This window comes from Emys orbicularis, chromosome 2 (assembly GCF_028017835.1).
Source record: "Emys orbicularis isolate rEmyOrb1 chromosome 2, rEmyOrb1.hap1, whole genome shotgun sequence".
NCBI classification, from domain to species: Eukaryota; Metazoa; Chordata; order Testudines; family Emydidae; genus Emys; species Emys orbicularis.
Window position 1 is genome coordinate 58,984,998 of NC_088684.1, and position 18,040 is coordinate 59,003,037.

Genomic DNA, 18,040 nt, shown 5'->3' on the forward strand with positions numbered 1-18,040 from the left:
GTTTGTTGTTTTTTCTTCTAGAATATTTCAGGTTAATTTAGTTGTTTAAGTTAAGTACAAATTTGAGGACCAAATACATGTCTTAGAGAATATCAGCCTTGTTCATTCAGTACACACAATCCTTACTTGTTTGAGTAATTCTGACTCATATGAGTAGTTGCATTGACTTCAAAGGCTTTTGGACCTTTAACTTAATCTAACCCTTTCATTAGGAGAAAGGGTTACTCATGTGAGAAAGGATTGCCATCCATCCATCCAAACTGCAGCACTTTGTTTATATACAGATAGACTGCTGCACATATTAAATTAATATTGATATGAGCATCAGGACTTACTGAACTTGAGAAATGATTAATCTTGATGTCCAATGAAATAAGAAATCAGTATCTGTGTTGTTGCATGATGGAAATTCTCACTGCCTTCATGAGAAATGTCTGGAAATCTTTTCATTATGGCCATGGAAGCGAAATATGAGAGGTTACTCTTTTGAAACTAAAATTCTGAAGAGAGGAATTAAAAAGAGATCCAAAATACCACCCAGCATCCAAACCCTACTACTTATCTCATGAAAGGTAAATTTTCACATTTCCCTGCAATCAGTCATAAAGAATAATTTGCACAGGATACAGGGGTGCTGGAAGAATTTTTATCGTGGGAGTACTGAGAGCCATTGAACCAAACTGTAAATCCTGTATATAATAGACCCACTTCAAGCCACGGGGTGTGGCAGCACCCCCAGTACGCCTAGTTCCAGCAACTATGACATGATATCTGTTTGGTTAACATTGTTCAAGACCTCAATATTGTTGAACCTAAGGATGTTAAGAATAGTGTAACCCTTCTGCCAGGTGGCGCCAGCAGCAACAGGGCCGGGTTCAGTATCTAGGGGTTTCTTTTCAACAGTACAACACAAAACCGGCTCAAGCCCCCATCCAGTGACCTGGGACAATTACACACCACCCCTGGGTGCCTCTGAGAGGCAATACTTTCCCTCTTGCAAGCACAGAGTCTGAGTGTAGCAAAAGCTTTTCATAAAAGGAGGGAAGTAAGTCAGCATTAATTTGGGAAAACACCGTAACTAGGGTTCATAAACATAAACCATGAGCAAAAGACCCACCCCCAAGTAAGTTGGGCAGTGTCCTTTTCCCCTCAGGTTCTTAAGTCCAGCAACCCAAAAGTCCCTTTAATGTGCCTATCCCTTCTCTGCACCCTACTCACAGTTGCTGTCTTTGTCCAGTGCAGCCCCAGAGTTCAGAGGTTCATTCACAGAGTTCACCTCCCACCCTGGGTGGAAGGGAGGGGGTAAGGAGGCCTTACACGCTCCATTGTTCAGGCACTCACTCTTTGCCCCAATGGCTGATTGCCGTGCCTCTCTGTGGGGCCCTGCTGGCCGTGCCTTTCCACCAGCCGCCTGGCTGGCCACTTGCCAAAATGTCTTCAAGTCCCCACACTTAACACAGCTCTCAGTGATTTCAGCTGTTAGTGGTGGGAGTCTCACTGCTGGTGCACACTGGCCAGTCTCTTGCATCAGAGACACTGTCCCAAAGTAGGTCTAATACTTAGACCTAGGTATGAGTGATGCCTTGTAACAAGACTCTCAATTGAGTCTAAATTAGCTCTTTTATTATACTGTGGGGCAAGGAAAGGTCAAATGGTGTCTAGGACCCTTAAATAGGACCCACAGAACAAGTACCTCTCTCCCCACTCACTGGGCTTTGGAACTCATGTCCCCTGCCTAGCGAGTGCTATTCAGTTGAGGGCGAGTCCCTCCATTGGGGTATGCCAGGTACAGTTCTGCTGCCCTCAGTTCACACAACAAGGAAAACAACCTTTTATTACTCCTGCCCCAATAACAAGGAGACTGGGGATCCAACACCAGCCACAAGTGATAATTTGGGCAAGCAATCCCATCATGCTGAGCACCTAGGCAGGGTGGGTGTGTTCATGCAAACGAAATCAGCTCCTGAAGTCCTTTTCCACAGCTCACCACTAGATGTCAGGGGAGAGCTCATTCAGACTCTGCTTACATCAAAAACATATTTTCTTGCCACAGGAATGTTTTCAGCAAAACATATATCAGGCTTTTTCTTACATGTGTAACAATAGTAAATATTTTTGTTTATACATTTTGCTGAAACATAATATATCATGCATTTGTTAGGAAAGATTCTGTGTCCTATTTTGAAATTACTCATCCAGTAATCTCAGTGTTGAGGAGGTCTTTGAAGAATATCTTCAAAAATATAAGGAGTAAAAAAATAGGGCCGATTTTAAAAAATTAATCCTTATCTGGAGCAATCCAGCACTCTTTGCCTCTGTTTCATTTTATACTTAGAAATAATTCCTTTGAACAAAAAAAGTGACTTATAGTCTTATTAACTTTCCTGTTCTTAAAAGTTTTGAAGGTTAATATTAGAATTCTAATCTATATCATTTGCACTGTGACTTTGCACTCACTAGTCATTGTGGAGATAATGGTAGAGAGATGTTTTGAAAATTTGGCCCAGAGTGAGATTAACAAAGGTGAAAAAATTATTCCAAATTACAACAAACTTAAAATTTTTGATAGGGATTTTGGAGAAGGATAAGAGGTATGTTCTTGTGTATGATTTGGAGTTGTGAAGATTTTCTGGAGTTTTTTCCATTTTTATTGTCAGTTAGCTGAGGTAAATTGTTACTTCTGTCTGATTAATTAACGCTGCTGATGGGTGGAGTTAGTTGATTTTTATATCAGTTGTATTGCTGCTTGGTGGTTATTGTAGGCCTAATTATCGTCAATGCAGACCTAATTATTGTCAGTGCACTCAGAGCTTTTGTACAGATGTTATATTTTTTTAACATCAAATCTAAAGAAATAAATAAAACAAAGTAAAATTGACCCCTGGATTTTAAACTGAAAGGTGAAAGTAATTTCTTTATTACAGCAGAATACAGTACAATCCACAGTCCATCAACGCCCATTAAAGATTCTGATTCAGATAGATTGCGTCGCAGTTCCGATGGAAAGTCACGTGGGCGAGGCAGAAGAAACAATAACCCTTCACCACTACCTGACTCTGACCTGGAGGTATGTTATATACCCTGTATTTACTGTAGACTCTGCTATCTTTACAATGCTTTGAAGAGCGGGATTTATTTACAGATCAGCAATACAATGACAGTATGGCAGGTGGAACATTTTCCACCTTAACTCTTTTTCAATGGAAATTGAGTTTTCAGCTAAACATATTTTTTAATGAAAAAATCTGCTTTCCGTGGAAAACTTTGGTATTTTTTATAAAAAAAAAAAATGAATCGAAACCAAAAACGTTTCATTTGGATATGTTGCTACAGTGCCTCATAGTGCTGTAGTGGCTTCGTGTCCCCATTCTCTTTGATGGGCTGCACTCCCTGGCCAGACTATATCTCCCATGATGCATCATGGCCAGGGACTCCCAGGATCCACTAGCTCCCCTTGGCAGTAAGGAAGACTGTTGTACATCATGGGAGGTATTGTCAGTCCAGGGAGACGAAATATGTTTATTTTGGTTTTTGAATTTTTGCCAAAAGTCAAAATTTTCTTGGAAAATTTAGATAAAAACAAAATTTTGGGGGAAAATAACATTGCCAACTAGCGCTAAATGGGAAAGATGCAATTTATTGTGGGAAAGATTTTTAAAAGTGCCTAAGTGCTGTTGAAAGTGGGCTTAAACTCCTAAAGTAATAAGTGCTTTAGAAATGTCACCCTTTTGTTTTCGTTTCAGAGGTCATACTGAATAGAAATTTAACAAGGCTGTTTAGTTTGAATACTATACAGAAGAAGATTTAAATCTGATAGATTTCATTTTCAATTGCTTTATTTAATGTATTTCAGATTTTCCCCACAAGTGGCTTTTGAATAACATACTGTACTATTCTATTTTTGTTTATTTAACAATAACTATATTTATATTTTAACAGAATAATTTAGTATAGTAGTAATTGTAGTACAAAACTAGCAGATTGTTTTACTCCGTTCTGGAGCAATTTGTTAGTTTTTCTGAAAATAGTAAGGAAACCATCATGTTAGTATGTGACCATTTCAGTAAAGTTTTCTCATTTGTACACTTATTGATTCAAGTATCAACTTTACAGAGGGACACATTGATTTGGTTCTTTTTTTACAGAGAGTATTCATTTGGGATTTGGATGAGACAATCATCGTTTTTCATTCCTTGCTTACAGGGTCCTATGCTAACAGATATGGGAGGGTAAGTGTCAAGGAACTAATTTACAATAATGTGCTGCTGCATAGGTGTTTTGTTCCACAGAAAGGACCGGTATGTTAGGGGAATGTCACGAGAAACAAACTAATGTTGAAGTATAGGTAGGTAGAAAAACTAAGAGAGAGAGGACTTTTCTCACCTCCATTTCTTCCCTACCTTCTATAAGAGAAAAATTACTTTATTGGAAGCAATAATTGCGCCACTTAAAGGTTTGATCATAGGGGCTGCTGAGTGTCTGTAGCTCCCATTGGCTTTTTTCTGAGTGCGTGTCTTCACTACGGGGTAAGTTGAACTAAGTTACTCTAGTCGACATTGCTTAGGTCAACTTACCCCGATGTCTTCACCGCGCTGCATCGACAGGAGACGCTCTCCAGTCGATTTACCTTACTCTTATCGGGAAGCTGGAGTACCGGAGTCAACCGGGGAGCGCCCTGCTGTCGATTTAGTGGGTCTTGACCCGCTAAATCGACACCTGCAGAATCGTTTGCAGCAGCGTCTATCTCCGCGGTGGTGAAGACAAGCCCTGAGTGACAAAGGCTCAGCTCCTTTCAGGAAGTGCTCAGTGACTTGTGGGATAAGGTATTGCATTTCCTTTTGGCACACTAATAATGAAATAGTACATTTGAATGCCTCAAATAGGCTATAAGTGAGGGAAAATTATTTTTGTGTCTGGGACAGATTAGTGTAATATTTTTGTCCACACTTTAATTTTTTATTTTAATGTTAATTGTTAATTTTAAAGTGTCTGCTTGTGAGTTTAACCTTGCTGCTATTCATGTCCTAAAAAATGTAGGAGGAGTTTTGAATGTTATTTTGGAATAGTGGTTTCACAATCACTTGCCACAAGAGAAATGCAGTTGTAAAGTGAATGAAAGCAGTTTGTGAATTGATGTGTCCTAGGAAAAGATTACATAATTCTCTGTGTTTTTATAAAACAAAATGGCTTGCAATTGAAGTCTGATCTGTTTCTTGTTTGATTTAAATCTGTCTTGTTACAGGCCAGATTGATTATATTATCTGTTTTTAAAAAAATCACATTAATTGCTTGTGTGTAGTTAAGGAATTCTCATGTTTGACTTTGGAATAATTTTGGAAGTAATAAGTGAATGAATAGATAGTCTAGTAGCTTGCAGCATACTGCACACACGTTACAATCCATTTTATAAGATTTATAAAATCAAAAGATGACCAACTTGGAATCCATTGCTACTGAAATAAAGCTCTTAAGTTATAATTCTGTATCAGTTTTTCGTCTTCATGTGCTTGCTCATGTCCATTCCGTGCTAGGTGTGTGCACGCCCTGGGCACTGTTGCCAGAGATTTTTCCCTTAGTGGCATCCATAGGAATCACATGCATATGTGCTGCTATAAGGGGCGCCACTGGCCCCGCACCTTCTCAGTTCCTTCTTACCGCCTGTGACGGTTGCTGGAACGATCCTTCTTGTTGTGGCAAGGCCTCTTGAGTGTAGTTATTGTAGTTAATCTACATAGTTCTTAGTTAGAGTTAGTATTTATAGAAGTGTAAATAGTCGTCCCTATCGTCAAGACATTTGTCATCCCAGGGGCTGGGCATGCCCATGTCCTCGGGCTTAAAGCCGTGTGCCTCTTGCAGCAAGCTAATGCCAGTGAGTGACCTGCACTCTCGATGTCTAAAGTGCCTGGGGGAATCACTTAAGGTAAATGCCAGATCTGCAGGGACTTCGGACCCCAAGCTAGGAAAGACAAGGACATTCAGCTTCCCATTCACATGCAATTCACCTCGTTGCCTTTTCCTCGTGCCACAATTCGTTTCTTCACCCAGAGGTCATCAGTATCATCTTCTAGGTGGACCTATTCACCACCAGACAGAACAGGAAATGTCATCACTACTGTGTTTGCTGTGCAGGCACAGCACAGGTTCCCTCTCGGATGCCTTCCTGCTCTCCTGGGCAGACCACCTACTGTATGTCTTTCCTCCAATCCCCTTGGTTCACAAGGTTCTTCTAAAAATCAAATGAGACAAGGCAAGGATTATCCTGATAGCACTGGTGTGGCCACGCCAGCATTGGTTCGGCACGCTTCTGGACCTCTCAGTGGCAGCGCCACTCGCACTGCCACTTCGCCCGGACTTGATCTCACAAGACCACGGCCCATTGCTTCACCCAAACGTTGCCTCCCTACATCTGACTGCATGGATGCTGCGTGGCTGAACCCTGAGGAACAGGTCTGCTCGAATCAGGTTCAACAGGTCTTGCTGAGGAGTAGAAAGCCTTCCACCCAGGCTACTTACTTGGCCAAGTGGAAATGTTTCACTTGTTGGGCCTCTGAACAGAATCTCTCTCCATCCAGATCTCCTCTGCAATATATGTAGGACTATCTGCTCCACCTAAAGTAGCCAAGGTCTGGCTCTCTATTAAGGTTCATTTGGCAGCCATCTCAGCCTTTCACCCTCCAGTGAATGGCAGATCAGTGTTCTCCCAGCAGATAAACATCCGGTTTCTCAGGAGGCTGGAAAGACTCTATCCTAAAGTTTGAGAGCTGACCCCACCCCTTTGGGACTCAAACCTGTTCTTATCAAGGCTCATGGGCCCCCCTTCGAGCCGTTAGCATTGTGCTCCCTACAGCTTCTCTCCTGGAAGGCTGCCTTCCTGGTGTCTATCACGTCGGCCAGAAGGGTTTCTGAGATCAAAGCCCTTACATCGGAACCTTCTTACACGGTGTTCTTCAAGGACAAAGTCCAACTGTGCCCCCATCTGGCCTGTCTACCAAAGGTGGTGTCACAATTCCACACAACCAGATCATTTTTCTACCTGTCTTCTTCCCAAAGTCTCAAAAGTCCGCTGAGGAACGTCGACTTCATACGTTGGACGTTAGGCAGGCCCTCGCCTTTTATATTGAGAGAACTAAGCCCTTCCACAAATCCACGCAACTCATTGTAGCAATAGCGGAAAGGATGAGAGGGCTACCTCGGTCATCCCAAAGAAGCTCTTCCTGGATAACTGCCTCTATTCAGGCTTGCTATGAGCAGGCAAATGTCCCAACTCCAGCCATTGTGACCACTTATTCCACAAGAGCCCAGGCTTCATCAGCCATATTCCTCCTGCAGGTACCAGTCCAGGATATCTGCAGAGCTGCAACCTGATCATTGGTTCATTCCTTAGCGTTTCACTAAGGCATCACCCAACAGGGCCAAGACAATGCCCTTGTTGGAAGAGCAGTGTTGCAGTCAGCACATTCAAGAACTCTGAGCCTACCTCTGGGGCACTGCTTGTGAGTCTCCTAGCATTGAATGGACATGAGCAAGCACTCGAAGAAGAAAAATGAAGAATGGGTTACTAACCTTTTGTAACTGTTTTTCTTTGAGATGTGTTGTTCATATCTATTCCATGACCTACCCTCCTACCCCTTTGTCAAAGTTACTGTCAAGAAGGAACTGAGAGGGTGTGGGGCTGGCGGTGACCCTTATACCAGCGCATATGGGCACAACTGCAGAGGGCACTAGAGCTGGTCCTATGGATACCACTAAGATAAAAATCTCCAGCAGTTGTGCACACATCGTGCGCACACCTAGCATGGAATGGACATGAGCAACACATCTCGAAGAACAATTAGTAATTGTTTTTTTTTTATTATGTGAAAAGGTTAGCATAGGATTGTCAAACACTACTTTTCAGTTTACTGGTTTACTCTTCTGTCAACTGGTTTACTATGTTAATAAATCCTCATTTTCGCTAATTATAAGTAAAATTGGCTGATGTATTCTAAGATATATAAAATTGTTCTTAATCATTGGAATCTACTTGTTTATTAGTCACAGTGAGTAATACACATTCAAAAAAATAGTCTTGTTGACTACAAGTGCTACTCAATGTGAGCAATGTTTATATAATCAAACCCTATATTTTCAGTGCTGATGCCTAAATTTTATCAAAATATTCGTTTGATTTCACATGCCAATCTTGTATTTAGGTGTCGCCCAAAATGATTGAACCCTAAATTCTTCTGACAAAAACTATGGGTTAATAATTTTATAATGAATTATGATGTTTGATTCCTGACTTATTACTTTGTAGCAATATGACATAAACACATACTGTAGGTAGCTGAATATGCAAGTTAAAAGGAGATGAGTGACACATGATAGCACTTCAGTCACTATAGAAACCAGTTACTTGAGATGTAGCTTAGTTGGTCTGCTGATGCGTATGTGACAGAATGTGTCTACCATTCAGTAAATACACACTAGATCTCATTGGCACATTGCAGAATTAGGCCATGTTAAAGCAACATGCATTACAACAAGTTTAGAGTTTATTCCACCTTCTTTGGACATTACCTGTGGGAACAAAGCATGTTTGATATTAGAAGGAACTGTTGTAACAAAAGTAATGGGAAGAAGATGGTGATTCAAGGTAGCCTTTGCTTTGGAAGAGAATATTGGAACATCTTAGAATAAGCAGGGTGTGTACATGGCTTGCAGGTTCCAGCTTTAATAGTAAAATGTGCACTTTAGATTCATGTGCGCTTTGTTATGTTACATTAGCCCCACAAGTTCTTCACAATTTAAATTGTTATAGGAAAAATATTAACTGATTTCCATGGTCTTTGGATCACAACCAAAGTGCTGTCAAACGCACAACAGTGAACAAACTGGAAAAAATAGGGAAAAATACTTTTCCCTCTTGCATAGTAATCTTAGGGGCTTCTTGTGACAGTAATAGGTACATAATTTTTAGATAGAAATCTGATTTTCCCAGTTGATGGTGTCTTTAAGTTTTCTGACATCAGTATTACCAGTCCCAACTGTTAAAAACATCATAATCCAGGTCCAAAAATAATGAGATTTTAATATTTTTTTATTTGCTTTCTGGTTTTTAAGCCTTGAGGATTCCCATTTTCAAGCTTTTATCCACAACCAGGAGAGTTAGAAACTTAATTTTAATGGAATCTGAGGTTCTCACATAACCAATGCACTGGAGGAGCTGGATCTTAAGGAAAGCATTAAATATAGTGAGAAATGGCAACACTGTAACCTGTCTGTTCCCTCTTGATCCACTTTTCTAATGCCTGAGTGAGCTCTTCTTGAGGATTCCTGTGACTAGGACAGGAACTGTTGCTGAACAGATAATATATTATTTTTCTTGGTCTCTACCTCTCTTCTACTATTTTTCTTCTGTTTTTTGCTCCCCTTTTCCATTTGCTCTTCCTTCATCTTTTCCGTTTGTCACCTTCTCCGTTTATCTTTTTGTTACTTTGTTTTCTCCTCTATCCCTCAGATGTTGTTTATGAGCAAAATCATAAACATGCTCTAGTGTTAGCATTTAAACTGGAAGACTGGGACATTTTTCTTCCCAACTGAAATAAATGTTGCTATTTCCAAAAATAGCAGTCTGAAATGAGTATAATAATACAAATGTACTAACTAAAAAAATATTCTTGGAACAGCAGTATGTTGTAATTTGCTCTTAGGCAAAAACTAAGTGTAAAAGAGAAAGGGAGATCTGTCTGCCCCGACACTTGTGGTTAACAGTTATTTTAATTGACATTGGAGCTGCTAGCATCCACATAAACCTGATGTTTTGAGCCAGCTGCCTACTGAATGGGTCCTGGAAGCTGGGAAGAAGTCGATGCCCCATGTATAGTATTGATAATTTGAGACAGGTGGATATACAGTTGGAATGGCACTGGAAATGCTGTGGCCCTTATGTATTTCCATTTTCTGTGCAAACTTTTACATTAGATACTTTAAGGAGATAGTCTTTTACGTATAAGACATTTTGTGTGTGTGTGTCAGGGGCGGGGGGTGTTATATATTTTAAAGATTTAAGAAAAACAAAAATCTTGTTTCACTTAAGCCTTCAATTGTTACCAGTCAGCCTAAGTAGAAAATAAAGCAAAGCTGTGTAATCAGAGTGATCTTTCCTGTTTTTCAGCTTCTTATTTTTCCCCTGACAAAGGCATCAAATGGGTAGAAATTGCAAATGACATATATACAATGTTTGTGGCTCTGATGCCAGTATTCAAAAGAAAAGGCCTGGTTAACAGATTCAACAGTGGTATTTCTTCTTTCAACTAAGTGGTTTATTTCTCTGAGATTTGCACCTGATTGTGGCCATTCCTTAAAAGATGCTCACATTGAACTGCAAATCCTAATAAATGAGAACAGATTGTTAGCCTCTTTTCATTGTGTTACATCTCACAGTAATTGCCTTGCAATTAATAGCTTTAAATTCCAAAAGAGGGCTCGGCGTCATATATTATTCTGGCCTTATCTAGCTTTGTCATCTTTAGGTTTTAGCCACCATTGTAACTAATCAAAGTACACACTGCACTGCTGTAAGCCACCCTGGGTTGACACACACGTCCTGTTTTTTATTGGTGCAGTTACATCAGTGCAGCTACAGTGGTGGCTAAAACCCTAATATAGAGAAGTCCTTATAGCCCACTAAATGTGGTATCCAAGGCAGCAGTCTAAGTATAGTTTTAGGCACAACCAACCCTTCTAATCAAGTATTTGGTGTTTAATCAAAGAGTTACGTTTTATTTTAAAAGTAACCTGTTTTGCTTCATGTCATGCGTTTATGGGATTTGATGTGACATTTTTTCTAGTTAAATTAACAATGTAGCTTGAGAGAAAACCCCTCTCTGTTGTGTGTAATAGTTTAAAATAACATTTGAGCTAAATGGTCCACATCATGCAATTTAAAAATATACCTATTCTGACTCAAGTGTGTGTTTTTAAAAAAGTTGTTAAAATTAATCATTCACAAAATCAACTTTTCTTTACAATATTCTTTAGAGACCCTTTTTTTTTAAGTTTTGATTGTAACATTGTAACAACTATGGAGAGCCAGTATCTCGCATTGTTTTCCCAAATAATGTGCAAGGTCGCGAATGGGCATGAGCATAACATTTGAATGGGACTGGTTCAGTTATCTGGTGGTGGTGGGCGGTGGTGGTGTTTTATTATTGAAGTGCCATAGTGCTGCTTGGTGTTAGTGATCTGTACTGTCGTGTGGGAGTCCAGTGTCAGGTGCATAGTTCCAGTGTCCCAGCTCCCTAGGTTGGCAGGAGCTGGGAGTTCTGTGGGGCTAGAACAGTCAGCCCTTAGAAGGAGGGGAGTGTTTTACTTCATTGAACAGCAATCCCTGCAACTGAAATAAGAAATGATACCAATGAACCATAAAGGATGCTGAGATAACTGTCCACAAAGATGGCATGTGTGGTGAGAAGGAAAGCCATCCTTAGGGCTTCTACGAGAATATAGACCCTTCCTAACTCCTTACATACACACATCCCTTCCAGGAAAATAAAATAAAACTTAGTTCTGTGAAACTACGAGCATTACAAAAGAGGAAAAACAGTAGTCTGATTCATACTTTAAAGCAAGCAGATGAATCTTCACATTTGCAGTACGAATCAAAATGTTCTCTTCTGAAATTTTTGTTGATGCAAAATATAAATACAAGACTGATTTGTAAGGGCAAAGTGCTTAATATTGCCAACAAACTGGCATGATGCAGTTGTAGCAATACACTAAAATCCTCTTTTATAGGGGTTCAGAAGTATTTATTTAACTTAGAAAAATGCTCACTTTTTATTGTGTGTCAACTTGTTAGTGAATTGTATAAAAAATTTTCTCTGTGTGTTAGAGCTTTATTATTTGGACATCTGCATGTCTAAATGCTTCTTTGCAAAATATTCTTTCAGATTAGCTTTGATTTCATTTTCTGTTCTCTGGAAATGTCAGACTAAGCTGCCAAATTAACAGATCTTTTTTCAACTGTTTTTTGCCAATAATGCATAGTGTCTTGTGACAGACAAATGTTTGGGAATTTCAGAAATCTTGTTGAAAAACCTATTAATTTGATTGATACAGGAAAAAACTGGAGGCTAAACCTATTAAAGTTCCCATTTTGAGTTTCGTCAGTTGTAGAATCTAAGCAGATTTAAGAAAAAAGAGAACTGTTCCTGCAATCCAGTTTTTATTATAAAATGTAATTCCTGATGAACTAATGTTTGGTTAATTGATTGTGTCGTGAAGCACTATAACGTAGTCTTTGAAGGTTGTATTTTGTATGCTCTCGGATATTCTTGAGAAAGCATTTTAAGTGAGGGAATGTACATCAAATAAATATATTAGACTCTTATTTCAATTTTCAGATAGAAAATATATAAAACACATACAAATCAAAACAGGACAAACATCTGTAATGCATTTGGTAACCACAATGCTGAACACACTTCTTGAGTTTATTAACTCAGTAAGGAGTAAGTTGTTATGGTAATTTCTGCAGAGAATTTAGTGTGTTCTGTATTAATAACAAACAATAGATTTGTTCATTCTGCATGGGTGGGCTATATTTAAAGAATAATTAAAGCACAGTTTTGCAGAGAATTAAGGAGTTATTTTATATGTTATTGCTGTTTGTAAATTAAACATTAATGGTGATTTATTAAAGGCAATAGTTAGGCTAATGACCAAATCCTCTTACTCATGGGAGTTTGCTTAAGTGAGGACTGTATTATTGAGACAATGGTTGTTTTAAATCTGTGCACAGTACTTAAATCTTGGAGGGCAGGGGAGGTCCCAATCCTGCAATTGGAACAGCATAAGTGGACCCCTTCTATCTATTCAGAGCTCCATTGAAGGCAGTGAAGCTCTGCATGGGTGAAGAGGTTTGCCCAGTTGCAGAATCAGGGTTTTCATTATCAACAGATTTAAAATGTCCTTTAAAACGTTGACATATTGAGATATTACGGTGCAAGGTTTTAGGGGAGCCCAACTTTAACTATGTAGGCAGACCCATCAGTTGATATCTTCAGTATTCTCTGCTTCTGAGGAATATTTCTTCTAGCATATGAAGTATGCATGTTACTGACTATATTTTGTCATTTCTTCTTTGAGGATCCACCTACTTCAGTTTCACTTGGACTACGGATGGAGGAGATGATATTCAATTTGGCAGACACACATCTGTTCTTTAATGATTTAGAAGTAAGTACTGATTGTTTATTTACACCGAGCAGTTATTTAACATTTATTTCATATTGCATGATAGCAAATAGCTCGAAAGTCTGGTTTGGTATAACAACTTTAAAATGCAAATGTTAGAGTACATATATTTTTAAAATCTCCAACAGTTTTTGTTACCCCGAAATACAATGCTTTTATTTAATGTAAAGAGTATTTTGTGCCATCAAAGGTGCAATTTTAGATTATTCAACTATTGTATATATGATCATGATTGACCAGCTTTAGAAGTGGATACACCAAAACCATCTATAAACATTAGAATTCAATAGTCTGTACAGGCCATTAAATATTAAACTTCAAGCTTCTATAAACAGTCAATAGCTGGGTGCAGATTTCTCAGTTACATCCCACTGTGAGGAAATATTACCCTAGAACCCAAGGGAAATCATTAATGTTGCATATGCTGTCAATCTCAGAGGCTTATTACAGTGGGTCTTCTGCCTTCCGCAGTGGTAGGTACAATTTGTTGCATACTGTACTAGGATTTCTTTGTTAGTTATGCCTCTCTTGTGTGGCATGCTGAGAGTACTTGGTGTCATCATGCCAAGGGCTTTCTCAGCCTCTCTGCACTGTGGATTTGGGATTCTTGTGAGATCATTCTAAAAACTATCTGGATTGCTGATAGCGACTGTCACCATGATGTGTGGCAGTTTCATCTTAAAACGGAAAAAGTGATTTCTGTTCCTATTTTCATAACAAGAAAACATGAAAATAGTCAGATTTGTTTTCCATCATCATAAAGACAGCCGTTTATTTAAAATCCCACTGTTGAGCAAGCTTGTGGTTGGACTGCCAACGGGCATTAATCATCAAGTTGTTGTTTTGCTAGATTTTAGGAATGTGTGTTATTCCAGACAGGCAAAAGAATCTTAAAAGATTCAAATGTAACTTTTGCTGATCAAAGTTAATTGGCATCAATTGGCCTTTAAATATTTCCTGATGTTTCCCTTTTCAAAATCAACAAAATACACCTTATTTAATAGATGAGCCAAAATCATTTGAAAAATGCCAGTGTGTGACAGATCTTAAATGTGGTTTGTACAACATCTGTCCCTTGTTTTGATTTCTTTTCATCTGAGAAGAAACTACTCACAGACGAATTGGCAACTTACAGTGTAATAAAATTATTTAAATGTGCTTTATTTTTTCTTCCATTCCTTAGTGAAGTATTTATTTTTACACTTACAGTAAAACACAAGCTTTCTTGCATTCAAAACGTGTTTTCTTTCATTAAGGAAGCTGCATATAAAGACATTATTGGTTTTGATTAAAAAAATGCCATTAGTGAATGTCATGTGTAGAACTGATTTTTCAGACTTTAGAAGAGCATAACAAGACAAGCTACTTACTTTCCAAATCTGTTTCTGATTTACAATTACATTTCATTTTATCCAGAGCGGCAAAAGATAGTAGTATCAAATCTTAACAGTGTGCTTAATAAAGTTTGCACTGTGTTTTCATTTGCTTTGCACAACCAAATACGAGTCCTGTAGCCATCCCTTGATACTTGAATGTAAGTGCCATTGGCGTGTATAGGAGTTAATCACATACACCCTGGGGATAATTGGCATGTTACAGCCTTAACATTACAAAATACTGTCTTTTAATCATTCATTAATCCTTGAAGCAGACTGTACATTTGAAGAAATACTGGCCCAGATCCTCAGCCAAGGCCAAGAACCTCACAGAGCACCTTGGCCATCTTTGCATTTTCCCAATACTGTGCCAATTGTCTGGTGTTCCCAGCATATGCCAGAGCAGTCCAAATGCAGGGAGATTGTTAAATACAACTGTACATGGTTCATATTTGGTGACGTTTAAATACTTAGGGACAGATTCTATCCTGTAGTTCATGGGTGCTCTGAGAAGAAGGAAACAAGGTGTTGGCAGCCCCTCCTTGTCTGCCATCACAGCCACTTGGCAGCATCGCAGCCTTTTAAGTCAGGGACTGTCTCTTATTCTGTTGCACAGTGCTTAGCACACTGGGTTCCAGGCACTGCTGTAATAATAGCAGCATTCCAGAGATCACTGGTTGTGGAGGCTGGAGAAGGAAATTTCTACTGCACCTACTAGTGCTCCACAGTCCTGGTAAAGCGTGGTGTGACTCTGTCTCTTAGCATATTGTACACACTGAAGCATATATGCTCATCAGGGATGTAGATTAGTATGTATTACCTTTGCTGGAATAGGGTTATGGTTATAGTCGTTTTATTCAGTTGAGTCATTGTTTGAGAAGTGCAAACTTAACTCCTGATTACTTGGTTTCACAACATTTAGTTAGTTATTTTAACTCGGGTGTTCTTGGGAGGTAATGTACTCCCAAATCACAGACACATGCCCATAACCTTAACTCCTTTTAGCAAAGATTTGATCTGGGGATATCCCAGGTTTTTTTAATAGTCGTAACATGAGACTGAGGTGAACATGGTGCCTGGGGACCATTCTTCCCTCCCCTGCCTTCTGAGGTCTGCAGGGGCAAAGCCTCACTCTTGTATATCTTCTAAGATCCAAAGGAGTAGAGACCATCTCCTGCAGCCCTTGGAAGGTACACAGAAGGGAGGATACCCTCTTGTGGACCATAAGAGATGTGTAGAGAAGTGAGGAAAGGGAGGGCAAGAGGGTTGTGGGGGGACAGCACATCTGGATATTTCCTTCAACCCGTAGATCTTCTGATAGACACATTAGGAGAAAATTCTATTTTATTACAATACTCCCTAATGATCACTTTACATTATGAATTCTATCTGCGAAGAAAGGGGCTAGGGTTGAGATTTTCAAAGGCAACTGAGAGATGTAGACAACTTCCATTGGGAATCTCTGGATGACTTTGAAAATTTCAACCTAGAATTTTGTGGCAGTGTAAATATCCAGCAGTCATTTCATGGTCTGTTTTAAGTTCGTTGGAGCCATTAAGACATCCTGATATTAACAAAATTTAGTAACTTTCAGATCTACAGTTTATTCAACTAATTCTTGGTTCTGTGCACTAGAGCACAACTATCTGAGCCTAAAAAGCAATTTTAACCTATCTTGTTTTTGTTCGTTTTGTTTTGTTACAAGCTGTTTTTAAAAAAATAAACTTTTTGAACTCTGGTGACAGTCTCAGGCTTTAGGATGTGATAATTTATTAATCTTATGATGATTAAATCAAACTTGGTAAAAAAATAATTCTGCCCTGCCACTGGCCTAATTTATTAGTTTAGAAGCCAAAATTGCTGTATCTGTGGCTTTTAGGAGAATCAAAATTGGGTTTATAATGGAAGTGTAGTTCCAACCTTAACTTTGCAGTGATTCCTGTGTTTTAGAATTTTTTAATTGTAATAAAAGTAATAGAATGGTGGGTTTCACTTTTTGTTGTTTTTATTAGAGTAATAAAATCAATATAAGATATAATTGTAAATCTTGAAGGATCACTCTCAAATTCTCAAATTCTTATATGGTACGTTGAATGAGACTGATACGTATTTTAATATACTAAAAGAGAGGCATAAATATTTGTAAATGTATAATTAAAATACATACAGTAGACTTGGCAGATGTATTGGTTGAAATATAATTTTTTAAATTAGATTATGAAACTATAATATATACATAGATCAAACAGAAGTAGAAACTAAGGACCATATTTTCAACACATAGTCTTCTAAGGGAACATCTACACAGCAAAAAATCCCCTATGGCAGCAAGTCTCAGAGCCCAGGTTTTGTTTTGTTTTGTTTTTTGTTTTTGCTCTGTAGATATACCGTGAATCTATGTTTAGGCACCTAAATAAGTGGCCTCGTTTTGAAGAGTGAGCATCAGTGAGAGTTAGTTCCTAAGTGCAGGCTTAGAAGACATTATCATTATGTAACTGGGGAACTATATGTATTGGCATAATGTTCTCAAGAGAACCAGAATTATCTCACCAGACAAGAATGATGTAGTAATGCCTGAATTCATGCTACAATTAGCACTATGTTGTGGTAGGGGACATAAAGTATTATGTTTTAATCACTTCTTTTACACTTTTTAGCATTTTAGAGTCTCTGCTACAAGCATTTTTAAGGAAGTTAGCCACTTGATGACTAGATTAAAATGTGATATCCACCCGTCACAACTTTTAACATTTGTCCTGCTGACTACCTTTAAAAATTAGTTCTTCTATTTCTGTGGCAAATTACATGACCTTTATAATTAGGTACATTGTAGAAAGAACTATTGGTTACATCTACTGGTGATACTTAAACTAGTGATTAAGACTAAGGTTTGCAAGGTATTAAACTAGATTTCATTGGTCCTAGTACAGTAACTCCTCGCTTAACGCTGTAGTTATGTTCCTGAAAAATGCAACTGCAAGCGAAATGATGTTAAGCGAATCCAATTTCCCCATAAGAATTAATTTAAATGGGAATTAGGTTCCAGGGAAATTTTTTTCGCCAAACAAAAGACTATATTATATATATATATATACACACAATTTAAGTTTTAAACAAACAATTTAATACTGTACACAGCAATGATGATTGTAAAGCTTGGTTGAGGTGATGAAGTCAGAGGGTGGGATATTTCACAGGGAATGCCTTGCTGCTAAATGATGAACTAGCACTTGGCTGAGCCCTCAAGAGTTAATACGTTGTTGTTAATGTAGCCTCACACTCTACAAGGCAGCACAAATGGAGGGAGGGGAGACAGCATGGCAGACAGAGACAGAGGCCACGTCTACACTACCTGCCAGATCAGCGGGTAGTAATCGATCTATCGGGGATCGATTTATCGCATCTCGTCTAGATGCGATAAATTG

General features: G+C 38.6%; 1 protein-coding gene across 8 annotated transcripts in view; it reads left to right on the top strand.

Moving 5' to 3' along the window:
* EYA1 (EYA transcriptional coactivator and phosphatase 1) overlaps positions 1-18,040 on the top strand; it is a 121,586-nt gene that overhangs the window by 54,450 nt on the left and 49,096 nt on the right. For 3 of the 8 annotated variants that reach the window (XM_065397610.1, XM_065397608.1, XM_065397609.1), the window contains 3 exons: positions 2,928-3,067; positions 4,146-4,229; positions 13,132-13,221. In XM_065397610.1, coding sequence (XP_065253682.1) covers positions 2,928-3,067; positions 4,146-4,229; positions 13,132-13,221 — 314 coding nt within the window. Of the gene's footprint in view, positions 1-2,924; positions 3,068-4,145; positions 4,230-13,131; positions 13,222-18,040 lie in introns of all 8 variants that reach the window. The other 5 variants (XM_065397607.1, XM_065397611.1, XM_065397614.1 and 2 more) reach the window with 2 other exon arrangements.